The sequence below is a fragment of the Bidens hawaiensis genome, unplaced genomic scaffold (genome assembly GCF_021521415.1).
Source record: "Bidens hawaiensis isolate Kalapana, Puna unplaced genomic scaffold, B.hawaiensis_p1.1 tig00015249_1, whole genome shotgun sequence".
Lineage (NCBI taxonomy): Eukaryota > Viridiplantae > Streptophyta > Magnoliopsida > Asterales > Asteraceae > Bidens > Bidens hawaiensis.
In genome coordinates this window covers 464,548-479,988 of record NW_027492358.1, presented here as the reverse complement: position 1 = coordinate 479,988, position 15,441 = coordinate 464,548, and the positions used below count along the sequence as shown (strand labels likewise).

At 42.2% G+C, this 15,441-nt stretch overlaps 1 protein-coding gene across 1 annotated transcript; it reads left to right on the top strand.

Moving 5' to 3' along the window:
- Positions 1–14,198: 14,198 nt before the first annotated feature.
- Positions 14,199–14,579, top strand: LOC143548754 (non-specific lipid-transfer protein P5-like). Its single transcript, XM_077039843.1, has one exon. The coding sequence runs from the start codon at positions 14,199–14,201 to the stop codon at positions 14,577–14,579; it is 381 nt and encodes a 126-aa protein (XP_076895958.1).
- Positions 14,580–15,441: the final 862 nt, after the last annotated feature.

The window sequence follows — 15,441 nt, the reverse complement described above, 5'->3', positions numbered from 1 at the left end:
GGGCGCTGGGGAAGTTGGTTTCCCCGATCACTTCGATGATATGTTCATCCCTGTTGATTTGGTATTTTGCTTTGACAGCGATGCGCCTGGTAGGCCTTTGTACTTATGCTTATGCCTTTAGAATACCAAATTTGGTTAACATTTCTGTTGCACGTATTGTAGATGCGCTCGAGAACTATGAGCTGGAGCTCACGGAAGAAGAGGTGGAGGAGGAAGCTGAGGTGCCACAACTCAAGCGTAAAGCTAAAGGGAAAACTGGCGCAGGGGCCAGTAAAAAACAGAAGAAAAATGATGCCCCTGTTGCTCATGATCCTCCTACTCAAGCGAAGGGACTTAAGAAAACCAAGGGGTTTACCTCCAAGTTTTCCTTGTCTTCTTTGCCTCAAGGTGTGGGCAGTCCTCCTGTCCACACGAGGTATGGTGCCGCCACCTCCTCTCTTCGCGCGGCGGAAAAGGGAAACGGCGCTGCGCCTGCTGTTTCCTCTTCTCCAACAGGTATACTTTGTTTATACTTTATGGTTTTATGAGCGTGATTCCGATAGAGTTATTAATGAATCTTTGCTCACTCAAATGTTTGTAGAGCCGGCGACCTTGGTGGATCAACCTCAGGCGCAACAAGGTACCGAGGCTGCGCCGAAGGTTGCTTTGAAGTCCCCTGTTTTACCCTCGAAAAGGGGGAAAATGGACTTCATGGCGATGTTTAACTCGCGAACCGCGGTGCGCCAAGGTATATATTGCGCTTTTATTTTCTGACTTTTTTCTTTTAGATCAAGTCATGAATCATTTCTCTTTGTTGGTTTTTTCATAGGAATTATAGCTGGCACACAAGCTGCTGGCGGCACTGTTGGCGCCGGCGCCAGCGCCGTTGGTTCTGCTCCTGCTCCTGCAAGCACTGAATCTCCCCTCATTGGGATTACTAAGGAGCAGGAGACTGTTTTACGCGCTGATCTAGCGGCGTCGAGACCTCCCTCACCTCCTCCTGCGCGCAGCCCTCCTCGCGAGACTGGTTTTGATTTTTCCAAGTCGCAGGAGAAAAGACCTGTTACAGAGGATGATGAGGAGGTCAATTTTGAAGACTCCGATGGTGGCCGCGCAAGCCCTGTAGCGCCACGAGATTTCGTGGCGCAGCCTTCTCGTGGGGCTGGCGCTGACTTTTCTGCTTGCTCTCCGCAGGTATAAGTTCGTTTTGCTCCGCTGCGCGGACTTCCATATTAGTGTTTAGATGACTAGAACGTTGCTTTGTGTTTGCAGGAAGCCGATCACATATACCGCCCGAGATGGAATATTACTGAGGATAGCTCATTTCAGTCCATGGGTGTGTGTGAAGACTTCTGGGCTCACTCTGTGCCTCCAGCTGAAAGGAGGTTTCAGGAGGACCGCGCTCGCGTGGACTTGCTCAATGACCATCTTTTTGCTGGGTCTGCGTTCTTTGCTGCCTCCCAAGAGCTTCGCTATGATTATGTAAAGGTGCGTGATGCTCTTGCGGAGGCCAAGCAAGAGGCTAAGGTGTCTGCTTGGAATCTTTCTGACGCTCGAGAGAGAGCTGAGAAACTCCAAGCAGAACTCAGCGAGAACCGAGCAAGTGCCAACGCTGCCTTCGTGAAGCGCGGGCATGAGCTGCAGGCTGCGCGAGAGAAGCTGCAGGCAGCAGAGGCTGATGCGGCCAAGTACGCGCGGCGAGTGCGCGATTTGGAGCTAGATGCAGAGGCGCGTGATCAAACTCTTGTGCAGGCTATCACTGACAAATCTTTATTAGAGAGTGAGGTTGCGCGCCTGAAGAAAGAGCTTGAGGCCGCGCGGGCAGAGAAGGATGAAGCCCTGGCGACGGCAGCGTCTGGTCAAGAAGAGCTCGATGCTGCGCGAGCGGAAAGGAATGAGGCCTTGGCGGCAGCAGCGTCCGACAGAGAAGAGCTAAAACAGACCAAGGAAACTGTTGAGTTGTTAAACTCTCAGATTCCTGCTCTTGAGACGTCTGTTTCTTCCCTCGCGCAGGATCGCCAATGGCTAGTCTCACAGGGTATGACTCGTTGTGCTTATGCGATGAAATACTCAGACGAGTTTCAGACCCTTGTGATGGATTGCAACGCTGCCTCGCGCTTGGTGGGTCGAGCTGAAGGGTTTAAGGATGGCTGTGAATATAGCATGCTGAAGAAGAACCCATCCGACTACCCTTATCAGCTCGACGTCGTCTGCGCTGACATGGCCGAGGTGGGGGAGAAGTATTTGAATACTCCCATTCCCATCCTTGAGCAGGTATTTTAACCTTAATGAGTTTACCTTGACTTATTTTCCTAGTCTTTTTGTACTCATACTTTTCCTTATGATTTGCAGATAGCCTCGCTTGCTGATCAGCCCGATCTCGGCGCTCTAAAGAAATTACTTGACGAGTGTGAAGGGGCTGGTGGCGGCGATGATGGCGCGGGCAATGCTGCCTCTGCTAGCGGCTCTGGCGTGGCCAAAGGACCCGCTCCTGACACTATTGTGATAGAATACGACTCCATTCAAGACGAACAGCTTGACTATGGCAAGTTTGGAGATGACGAGGAGCGGGCTGCGCCAGATGCTGAGGGAGGTAATGATGAGGGTGATGAAGAGGCTGACGTTGATATAGAGACTTGAGAAGCCCTTCATGTTTTTTTTTATTTGTAGTTTGTATCTCATCATTTTGTAAATTTGTAAATTTCTATGTTTTGGAATGAAATTTTGTTTTTCCCTTATTCGCATCTTGCGCATTCCCCATTCATCTCTTTATATTGCATGTTTGCTTGTTGAATATAAGATATGCTTGCACGTTGAAATTTGAACAAGGTTGTAAGGAAATTATTTTACTTAATCCTTGTCATATTTTAAGTGATTTTGCAATATCCTGACTATGCTGACACGTGCCTTGGCGTTTCATTATTCCTCTTTTGCGCGACGTTATCGCGCATTTATTATAGGGAATTATGAGTTTTTTTAGCCTTTACGTGTCAGTATGTGTTACTCTGATATCCATTACAATTCCATGCGCGATCTCGACCTGAGACCTTAACAACTATGTTTTGGCATGTGCTTTGCCTTAGTTGTGCTTAGGTATTTTTATGGTCTAGCTGCGCAGCATGTAGGATGGATGTTGTGAGTGATTTGAGCTAAGGCTCGTATTATTGGGCTAAGGCCCTGAGCTAAGGCTCATATTATTGGGCTAAGGCCCTAACGTTTTAGAGTTAAAACTCGTTAACGCGTTTGAGCTTGAAGCTCGCGCATGTATGTTTTACTTCGTTTTATTTTTAGTTTTGATGTCAATACAATGTTGTCATATTGCTCAAAATTAATAAAGAGAAGTGTGAAACATGTATGCAAAAGGTAATAGAACACACATTAAGAGAAAATAGCGCTTATCATTATTCATAATGGCTTAAAAAGCCTTGATTACAAACTTGACAATTTTTACATGAAACATTTTCTAAGCTGTGCTGCGTTCAATGCGCGCGGGATCTTCTTTCCATTCAAATCTTTTAAAGTGTATGCGCCTTTTCCCAATTCTTCCGAGACTTGATAAGGTCCCTCCCAGTTGGGGGACATTTTTCCCGGAGGTATTGCGCGGCTAGCTTCATTGTTCCGAAGGACAAAATCGTTCTTCTTGAAGTGGCATTCTTTCACGCGTTGATTGTAATATTTTTCTAGTTTTTTCTTGTATTTGGCTTCACTGATGATAGCCGCCTCTCTGCGCCCTTCAAGTAAGTTGAGATCCAACCTCCTTTCGCGCTCGTTATCAATCTTACTCATCATGAGCACTCTATGGGATGGGCATCCAATTTCTGCTGGAATCATAGCCTCCGTTCCATAGGTTAGGCTGAACGGGGATTCGCCATTGCTGGTTTTGCTTAATGTCCTGTGCGCCCACAGGACATTAGGTAGCTCCTCGACCCATGAATGGGATTCTCCCTCCAACCTTTTCTTCAGCCCATTCAGCAAGCTTTGGTTCGCGCGCTCCACTTGGCCATTCCCCTGAGGGTGGTATACTGAAGTGAAGATTTGGTTGATGCGCAATTCCTTGAGCCAACTGGATATCTTCCTGTCGGTGAATTGTTTGCCATTGTCGCTCACAATTTCCATGGGCAGGCCAAAACGGCATATGATGTGGCTCCAAATAAATTGCTTCATCGCCTCGGCTGTGTTTTTTGCTAGTGGCTTGGCTTCAACCCATTGCTTCATCGCCACTACCAAAAATTTTACTCGCCCTTGCGCTTGCGGTATGGGACCCACAATATCGATTGCCCATTTGTGGAAAGGCCATGCGGAGGTCACCGGAATCAAGTTGTTCTTTGGCCGCATGGTGTTTGGCGCATAGCTCTGACACGCTTTGCATTTTTGGATCTCTTTTAACGCGTCCAAGTACATGCCTGGCCAATAGTAACCTGCGCTCATTGCCTTGGCAACCACCATGCGCGGGCCAGCATGTATTCCACAGATTCCTTCGTGTATCTCTCTGATCACATAGCTTGCTTCCTCAGCATCTAGGCATTTCATGAGCGGTCCAAGATAAGAGCGTCGATATAACGTACCATCAAGCAGTTCGTAGTTCTGCGACTTGTGTCTTATCTTCCTCGCCTGTGCGCGATCGTCCGGTATCTTTCCCTCCTTCAAGAATTCCATTAATGGAGTTATCCATGATGAAGGTGTTGTATGAATTACAAGGACAGACTTCGCTCCCACCGACGGGTTGCTCATTACTTCCACCCTGACATCTTTGCCAAAGTGATCGAAGCTGGTTGATGCCATCTTACTCAGCGCGTCGGCAGACTTGTTTTCACTGCGCGGATCTGAAGAAGTCAAATTGCTCGATGAGTTTTCTTTCCTGCTCTAGATACAGAGGCATGGTGTTCTCCTTGGCATCATAAAGGCCATTGACCTGTGCTGCTACCAAGTATGAATCAACATGGGCCTCTAGCTTTTTAACTCCGAACTTGTGCGCGATGCGCAGACCAGCCAGCAGGGCTTCATACTCAGCTTCATTGTTGGTGCTCTTGAAATCCAACCTGATTGCGTAAGTATACTCATGACTTTCTGGATCCACCAGCTTGAGGCCTGCGCCGGACCCTTCATTGTTTGAAGCTCCATCAGTGAATAATCTCCAAACATTTTTTTCATTATTGGCTTGCGAAGGGTCTACCTCGCGCTGAGCCTCTTCAATTTTTCCTTCAGGGATTTCTGCGATGAAATCAGCTAAGACTTGTCCCTTTATTGCTGGACGGGGCTTATAGGCGATCGTGTGCTCTCCTAATTCCAGCGCCCATTTTGTCAGCCTTCCTGAGAGCGCGGGACGCCGCAAGACTTGCTGGATGTTGTAACTAGTCAGAACTTCAATAGGATGACCATTGAAATATCTATGAAGCTTGCGCGATGCGTGTGTTAGTGACAAAACTAACTTTTCCATGATGGAGTAGCGCGTCTCAGGATCTGTCAGCACCCGACTCACATAATAGATTGGTGTTTGGATTCCCTTGCGATCCCCCAACAACACTGCGCCGATGGCGCGCTCTCCTGCTGACAGGTACAATGTTAGAGTTTCGCCAGGAAGTGGAGCTGTGAGCGCAGGCAGATTTATCAGACATTCTTTTATCTCACTGAAAGCTTGCTCGGCCTCAGGCGTCCACTTGAATTGGCTTTTCTTTAGGCAATTTCTCAATGTGTTAACAAATGGGGTAGATTTGCTTGCATGGTTCGCTAGGAACCTGTTAATTGATACCAATCTACCATTCAACTTTTGAACTTCCTTCATGGTGGATGGTGAGGGCATGTCAAGGATAGCCTCCACCTTCTCTGGGTTCACCTTGAAACCATCCTTGGTGACCATTACACCTAGAAATTTCCCTTGTTCTACGCCGAATGTGCATTTGCTCGGGTTGAGCTTCATGTTTACTTCCTTTAGGCGCCAAAGGGTTTCTTCGATGTCTTTGAGCATTTGTTTTTCCTCCCTGCTTTTAATCACCAAATCATCCACGTAGACTTCTAGGTTTCTTCCAATTTGCTCGTTGAAAACCGCATCCATAAGTCTTTGGTAGGTGGCTCCTGCATTCTTCAAACCAAAGGGCATTTTTGTGTAACAAAAAACACCCTTGTCAGTTCTGAAGGCAGTCTTGTCCTCGTCTTGTGGTGCCATTTGAATTTGGTGATAGCCCTTGTAGGCGTCCAGGAAACATTTGAGCTTAAATGGCGCCACAGAGTCCACTTTCGCGTCAATGTTTGGGAGGGGGTAACAATCTTTTGGACATGCTTTGTTGAGGTCCTTGAAATCAATGCACATCCTCCATGACCCGTTGCTCTTCTTTACCATCACAGGATTGGCTACCCATGTTTGGTATCGTATTGGGCGGATGATATTTGCGCGCAGTAGATCTTCTACTTGCTCATTCATGGCCTTTGCCTTCTCATCCCCCATGACTCTCTTCTTTTAAGCAATTGGCTCTACAGACTTGAAGGTGTTGAGAGAATGTTGCGCCAGGTCTCGCGGAACTCCAGTCATATCAGAATGTTGCCACGCGAAGACCGACATATACGTTGTGAGCAATCTTTTCATTCTCAACCTTGTGTCGTCTGATATCGTAGCTCCAATTGTGATTGTTTGCTCTGGGAATTTTGGGTTGAGAATCCATTCCTCTGGCGCGTTGTTTGCCATTGGAAGTTTCATTCTCCCTTCCCTCGGTATACTTGTCACTGCGCACAAATGATCTCGGTACACAAATGTTACACCTGTTGGTGTTGGGAACCCCAGCGCGCCGTGCGCTGGTGATGGTATGGCGTTGAATTGAGCAATCGTTCCTCTACCCAAGATCATATTGTGGCATGAAGTGGTGGGCAAGACCAAGAAGTTGACAATTTCGGCTCGCTTGTGTTTCTCATCCCCCATGGTTAGTTCAAATTGTATCTGACCTAGGGGGTGAATGATTTCATTTGAAACACCCGAGATTGGTGCATTCACAATTTCGAGCCTTGCTTGGTCTGCTGGATCCAACTTTCTGAAACATTGCTCATAATGATGTCTGATTCACTGCCAGTGTCCACCAGGACTTTTGACACTTCATAATGAGCAATGTGTGTAGTGATGACTAGAGGACTGCTGATAGACGGGCCTCCCCTGATTCTTGGGAAGATTACTTGTTGCTCGCGCCAATCTCCTTGGACTTGCGCGCTTCTCTTTCTCGATCTTTGCCCTTGCCTTCCTCCCTCGGCTACACAGATTCTTTTGAACTTTTTGCTGGCTGAGGCTCCATCTGGTTGTTCATTCTCTGGTCTTGGGTTTTTCACCAGGTGAGCCAACTTGCCTGATTTCACATCTCTTTCAATCGCATCCTTCAAATGGTGGCATGCATCGGTGTTGTGCCCTGTGGATTTGTGAAACTCACAATACTTGCCATTGTTTGATGGTCCCTTGTGTAGTAATGGCTTGGGGCTTTTAAACTGGACATTCTCTGTGCTTAACACTTGTGAAGGCGTTTTAGTGAGGGGAGTCCATATTCTTGGTAGAGGTCTGTTAGGCTCTCTGCCGCCTTCCCTCTTGTCACTTTCTCCGCGATTACGAATGTCTTTTTGGGGCTGGGGTGAGCTTGGTTGCGCCTGCTTTTCTGCGGGAGAAAAACTGGTTTGTTGCAACCTGGACCATACGGAGTTCTGTTTGCCCCTCCTTTCATTGTTGCACGGTGCTTCTGTTTGATGCCCTCTATCTCTTGCTCTATCTTGGGCAATTTGTTTTTCATTTCGCGCGAAGACTCGCGATGCTTCCATTAGCTTGGCCCAAGTGGTTGGCATGCCATCTCTGCTCACGAGAGCTCTGCGGAGTTGATCACTGCGCGCACCTTGTATAAAGGCCACGCGCAAGAGTTGTTCAGTGATACCTCCAATTGCCAGAGATTCCTGATTGAAACGGGTTATGTAGTCTTCAATGGTTTCATCATTCCTGCGCACGCAGTGCATGATGTCATCGGGGTCGTGCGTGTGTCTGCGCTGCTGTACGAAGTGAGCCTGGAACTTCTCCAATAGCTCTTCGAACCCATCGATTTGTCCAGTCGGCAAGCTTTCGAACCAGACACCCACTGCGCCCGTGAGGCAGCGAGCAAACATGTGACACCGTGTTGGCATCGTCCAGCTTTCTAGGTTTCCAGTGTTGTAAAAACCTTGTAGGAAATCGTCTGGATCAGTTGTGCCGTCGTACTTGCCCAAACCACTTGGCATCTTGGTTTTGTGCTGAATGGGAGCCTTCGCGATGCGCTCAGTGAATTTTGAATGCTTCACCAAGATGGCTGGCCTGTATGGTGTGGTTACGTCCACTTGCCCTCTCGCTGGTGGGTTGTACGGTGTGTACAGATCCATATCGGCTTTGGCCCCAGGCGCTATGTTCATGTGCGCGCGGAGCTGTGAGCCTCCTGCATGAGTATCTCGCGTCTTCCTCATGCTGTGCACTTCTTCATCACTAAAATCAGCGTGTTTAGTGTGAACAGAGTGACCATCTTCCGGCGCGCGCGCCCTTTTTGTTGTTCCTTGAATGGTTTGCTTATCAAACGCGAGCCTTTGTGTTAAGTCGGCTAACATTTTGTGTTTGACCAGCTCATTGTATTGTCCATTAAACGTCGTTATTCGTTTATGAGCCATTCTTTAGGGTCATTGGTTTCAACTTCTGGACCCATTGGTCCTTTTTGTTTCGCGCCAGTCAGATTTTGGAACGTGAGATCGTCTGGAGGAGTTTCAGTCTGGCTATGAGGAGTTGTGATGAATGGATAGTTACTGGTGGTGCGCGCAGAATCACGCGGCACCCTCAGAAACTGCTGTCCCTCATTAACATCCTCAAGCTCAATATCCTCCAGAACTTGATCGCTGTTTCGAACACCAGAAACCATGGTGAAGTTTTTCAGAGAGAACTGATGAGATGGTGATTTTGTTGCCGTTGTAACAGGTGATGGCGCCAATGAAGAAACGTGGATCGGCTCACTGGTAGACGATCAACTTTCCTCGGGTATGAGTATGCTATTTCACCGATGGTTCTCCGGAGTATGAATTCTTCCACCTACAAAACGAGCAGCACCGTGAACTTACCCCTCAGAAAGGGACAGAGGGGTCCTCTTTGGGGTAACCCTCCGGTGTGAGAATAAGAGATTGTAGGAGAAGATAATAATAATCTGAGAGTGAGTAAGGAATTGGAATGTATTTTCTTGCTTACCTCCCTTTGTGGAGGTGGTGTGGTATTTATAGTGTTAGGGTTTCCAATGATTAGGCTCAGATCCCATTAGGGCCTTTTTGGCCTTCTCCTATTGCTTTGCGCCACGTGTCCTTAGGACACCTGGTGCTTTTTCATTGATTATTCTCTGACCCAGGTATTTCACCTGACCCATGTGCAATCACGTGGTAGCACATGGGTTTTGCTGAGTTGTCCACCTTTCATTGGCAGCTGTCAACATCAGCATATTCTTATTCCTTAAAGGATACCTTCTGGAAGGTTGTCTGACGAGCACAATCAAGGTTGTCCTTATCCTGATTTGGATAAGGACGAGGTTGATTATGTGCATGTGTGATATGCGCCTATCCTGAGGATGCGCGAGGTCTTCTCTTTATTCTCACGCGCAGATGTTTCATGCGCAGATGTGATATGCACAAGCATATGTAATATGCGCCACGCGCAGATGTGATATGCGTGAGCATATATGATGCGTGAGCATGTGATATGCGCCACGCGCAGATGCGCCACGCGCAGATGTGATATGCGTGAGCATATATGGTGCGTGAGCATGTGATACGCGTGAGCATATGTGATGCGTGAGCATATGTGATATGCGCCATGCGCATAGGTTTTGGCTTTGTGCCTTCATGATATCTTGATTTCAAGCCTCTTGTCTATATCTTGTGGGTTGACCCGCCCCGCTCGATGTTAAGGCGGGTACATACCTCTTCAACGTTATTACACAAACTGGATTCACCCGCTTCACTAAATCATTTTCTGTTACGTTTTATATTCAATATGTTAGGCATAAAAACATTACCCGAATTTGCCTCTTCATAAATAAACGGGTTGAATAAACTCAGACTCAAGATCAAGGCCAACTCTTTATTTTTGGAGGCCAAAAGCAAATTCTTAAATTGAGCCACTCTCGTAAAATAAATTTTATTTTAATTACAATCATGACATGCTAGAATATGAAAATTAGCTCATTGTATGATGTAGCTACTATAGTGCACAATACTTTTTGTTACATGAACTAAAGGTGGCAATTTCGACACATATACTAATATAGATGTGCCCGTTTAAGTTATGTTTATATAAAAGAGGTAAATCTATTATGCTTGTGATCCCAATATGTTAGAACATGATGAAGTTAGCCCATATGTTATATCTATGAAATATATAAAAGAAACCCTAGTATTTTTAAGGACACAAATTACATTGACCTGAAGAACAATAATTCCTTTCTAAACGGTTTTCGTTAACAAAAAAACATGTTACGAGATACAAAACCGAAGAACCCTAACTTCAAGTGATGTCTGTTTCAACCAGCAATGAAAAACCTTAACTTGCAGTTTTTTTTTTCTTTTTCAAAAACTTTTTCGTTTCAACTACAATGATTCAGAGCAACATACCAGGTCAAAAATATATGGCTTTATTTATTTGTGACAAAGTAAACTTGTATTATAATCAGAAGATTGAAAAAATATGAGGACTTTACACTCTACAGTCTACACTACAGTTGGTGACTTGGTGCAAATGTGCAATCAACGATCCGATTTTCTGACTTATTGGGCTTGGTTCAGGCCCACATTGTCTGGGCCTAAAGAAGAGGAACATTACAAAGACATATAAAAAGATAGGGAGTTGTATACTTTGAGAAATACAGTAATCGGGTTTTTTTTAATTATATATGTCAGATATATTCTAAATTGTGTATTCTTTGTTAATTATTATATATCGACATTGAGTTTATTGAACTAATTAAATTAGGTTAGTGTCTCGTGTAACACACGGGTGAAAATATAGAAAACGTTAAATATGCATATATGATATATATGTATTACATAATAAACATTATAATTTTATGAATTATAAGGTATTACATAGTGAATATTAATGAATGAGTAATTGCATATTTCATAAAATACATAGATTAGTAAGAATAATTTGTATTTGTATTTTAAAATGAACAAAAATTGAAGGTTGTAAATCTATACTTATTAAGGAAAAGAGGAGGTTAACATCATATCATGCTAGATGGGTTGGTAAGCCACAAATTAACATTTTAAAAGTGAGGCAATGAATTTGATTCTCATCAACAACATATTTTTCATTTTATAAATTTTAATTAAATGAAAATAGATAAGGGAATTAGTTGAATGTCATGTGAAGAATATGTCTTCATTTAATATTATAGTTAGATTAGATCACTAGCTTTTTCAACTCGTGTATTACACGAGATTTTTCAAAATGATAAAAATTAATAAAGTTTGTTTTTTGAAATAAAGACATAAAATTAAATGAAAAAAATAAATGAATTATATAGTACAAACAATAAGAAATATAGAATCTAAATTTTACAAATGAAAGAAAATCTTTTTATATACAATATTTGTTGTTTTATCACAAGTATCCACTATTTAGTATTATTAGAACTATTGACATAATCAACATTTTTTATTTTATGTTTTTATTTTGTATCTTTTTTTTGTTTCAAATAATTAATTTTATTAATTTAAACATTGACAAATCTCATGTTTGACACAAGTTCTAGAGCTAGCTGAAATGAACAAATGATAAAATAAATTTATTTAGGTTTACATTTATAGTCTAATTGTCCTTCTAATTTTATAAATTATAACCCTTTTGACAAAATGGTATTACCCATGACCCACAAATAGCTAGGATGAATAAGGTGAGAGATTAGAAAATTAGAAAATAAAATTAGACTAGGATTAAATATGGTTGGAACACCTAATCATTATTATTTTTGTTTATTAGAAGAGGAAGATTTGCAGCACGTTAGACCTAAAATACTCTTGTATCAGTATAGGGGTGAGACTTTAGGTCCCTGGAATGGATCTTGAAGGGATTGATACGTACTATCAGAGGTGCGGAATCCCTCTGATTAACACTAGCGAGTAATTAACGAATAGAATAATAATGAGATCACTTTTAACTCGTTTCTTCTATAGATTATAGCAAACCAAATCAACCTAAGAATAACAGAACTCGAATACCAAGTTTGTTTCTCTCTAGACGGCTGGAAGCCTGGAATGACAGGAAAATCCAATCTAATCACCAACATAAATTATGTTTATACACACACATGAGTTCGCCTTGCCCATGTCAAGTAGTTTGCTTGGCTCATTAATTAGCCCATCAAGTTCGCCTTACATAATACAAACATATTACACACTCGATTACAATTGCAAGCTATCTAGTTAGCTATCTATTAAAATATATACAAACATAAGTGGGTCAGTTATCAATTGACTATGTCATCTAGTAGAGATTAGTATATAGATGTGGCAAATGGGTCTAAATGTGTTAAGAGTCGAGTTTATCCTCTATTTTGTCCCATTTAGAAGTTTTATGGAGAGAACAGTTCCATCATCGGTAAAAGAAAGTCAAAGTGGTCATTCTCGCTTGCCACTTGTTAGTTAACAATAACTTCTAAGTTCTATCATATAGCTTCTTTCATAAGTCATAACTTTAACTTGATCCTAAAGATGTTAGCAAACAATAGCATTTATTATAACTTTTTCTCGATCCTAAAATATTACTATCCTTTTAATTTTTACGATTGGTTTTCTTTTAAAACTAATAGTTCATGTACTTTGTAGATATAAATATATAATAAAAACTTACCAAACATCCTATAGGGATAAAGGTGAACTAGAGAAAGGGAAAATAGAGGAAAGGTGTGTTAAATCCATTCTGAAAATGAAGTACCTAATTTAACAAGTTTACATGCGACTTTACTTATAAAACGGTTCCTTTGCCCTTCTTTTTTTGAGTATTCATCTTGGATGTATACATAAGCATGGATGAAATCTAGACATGCCAAACTCTACTGTTTACGTGAAATTGGGCACCGTCCGATAGAAGCGTGGTCGGAAATTGTTAGGATATTGATTTGAAAGGTTTATACTTTATAATTTGATATATTCAACCGGGTGAAATAGGACGGACCTATCGATTCTTAATTAGCTAATTTTTTATATGATATGTTATTTTTATCCGTTTGTACAAATGTTTTGTTGAAAGTCATGAAATTAAATTAAATAAATAACTATATAGTAATGCACGAGTCCTTTTGATGTCAATGCGTCTATATCATGCTCCTCTCATAGAGCTGGTCCGGATAATGTGGTAAAGGTGTGGACTTGGTGTGACAAATTTTCCCTATTGTGGAACAAGTTTGTGGAGATGAGGTCTGTGAATACAAACCTACAACAGACTTGGAAGTCGCAAGTTGGTAGGTTTGTGAGCCTCTCTCTCTCTCATGTATATATAGTTATATACAATTACAATATATTTTTGATATGGATTGTGAATGTTTGTTGTAAAAAAATGATGTGTTTTTAGAAAATTTTGGAATATGCCGTGTCAGTTATGCGACGGTTTGTTGTTGTGGATGTTCTTAAAATAGATTTTTTTAATTTTCATCCAAGTCAAACAAACGGAAATTTCATTGTCAACGACAGATGCTAAAATATCATCGGAGACTGTGCTATAAATCCATTAAAGCATGAGAACATCGAAATCCCAGCAGTTGGATATAAGCGGGATTGGTTTCGTCGGGTGGTGGGCTGCCGTTGATGTGACCGAGCACTTTTGTAGGCTTTGGCGTGGAGTTTGAATAGTACGTTTAACCCCCAAGGAATATGTAACCAAATAACATACCACACTAATCAAGTCGGCTAAGTTTGGTTGGATGGGCGAGACCGTCCACATCCAGTTGGTTCAGCCGGATCTTCGTTTTAGGCAGTTTTTATTCTTTAAAAATTACTTCACAAGTAAGAAAGGGGAGTTTATAGAATAATAATTTGACTACTACTTTATTTATTTAGTAATTATAAAGTAAAAACATTTGAACACGTTTACTAATACATCAAAAGAAAATACAAATGCACATGCATAGACGTCTCTATAAATAGATGGCATCCTCCATAATATTTTCCCACATCACAAAACCACACACATAAGTAAATTCTCTACAATGGTGATGGTTAAGGTTTTTAGTATTATAATGGTTTGCATGGTGGTGGCTGCCCCCTATGCGGAGGCTCTGACCTGTGGTGATGTGGCTAGCAAGTTGACCCCATGTCTAAACTACTTGAAGCATGGTGGTAAGGTGCCGGATGCGTGTTGCAAAGGTGTAAAGGGACTGGAGGTCGCTGCGAAAACAACCAGCGAAAAGAAGACGGCATGCGGTTGCATGAAGAACGCTTATAAAACTATCTCGGGCATCAAGGACGAATTCGCGCTTGTCCTTCCCAAAAAGTGTAGTGTCAACATCCCATACAAGATTAGCCCCAAAACTGACTGCAACAAGTATGACAGTTTATACACTTTATCTTATTATCATATTGCAGCATAGTTTTAAGTTTGAAACTTATAACAAAACATGTATTGTTATTTTTATGTGACGCATCTATAACCAGGGTCGTCTCCAAGAGCTTGATGGTCTTTGTAAGCCTTGCACAAGCTATAAAATTGGGCCTCAAAATATATTAAAAGAAATTAAACTCGTATAATATATAAAATATATTTAAAGAAATTAAAAACTTATGGGCCTAAACCTCGATGGGCCTTGCACGATTGCCTAGCCCGCACATGCTCTAAGCCAGCCCTGTGACTATAACACTACTAGAATTCTGACATTACATACGGCTTAAAATCGTCTGTGATTATCAACTGGATTACCGACGTCAAGTTTTAATTCACTGATGCTACCTATTTTAATCGAGTTTTTGCAGGATAAAGTGAGTCCTAGGTTGAATGGATGAAGAAGGAAATTGGGAGGTGGGAGTGGGAGAGGCAAACCATAGAATAAGTAGTACCAAATAAAAATGGAAACCTTGTTTTATTATTAATGGGACAAGCGTTTGTATGCATGTTCCTATGCTTTCTATATTGTCTTTAGCTTATTTATAGTGTTTTTCTTTTTGTTATGTTTTGCTATAAATTTGGTTTCTCTCCAAGCTCTCTTGTCTCTAAATATATATATGCTCAGCATACATATAATTGTCTGCCATCAATGAATTAATTATTATGTTGTCTTTTCTATTTTCTTTTAGCGTAGCGAATTTGATGGATAACTTACGTTCGGACAAATGTTGATGTGCACCCATTAGGATAAAAATCATTTGAACTATATATGCACTTCAGCATGCTAGAGTAAATATCATCGGGATTTAAGTGATAATCCAATTAAGGGACTGTTTTTGTGTTTTATACCG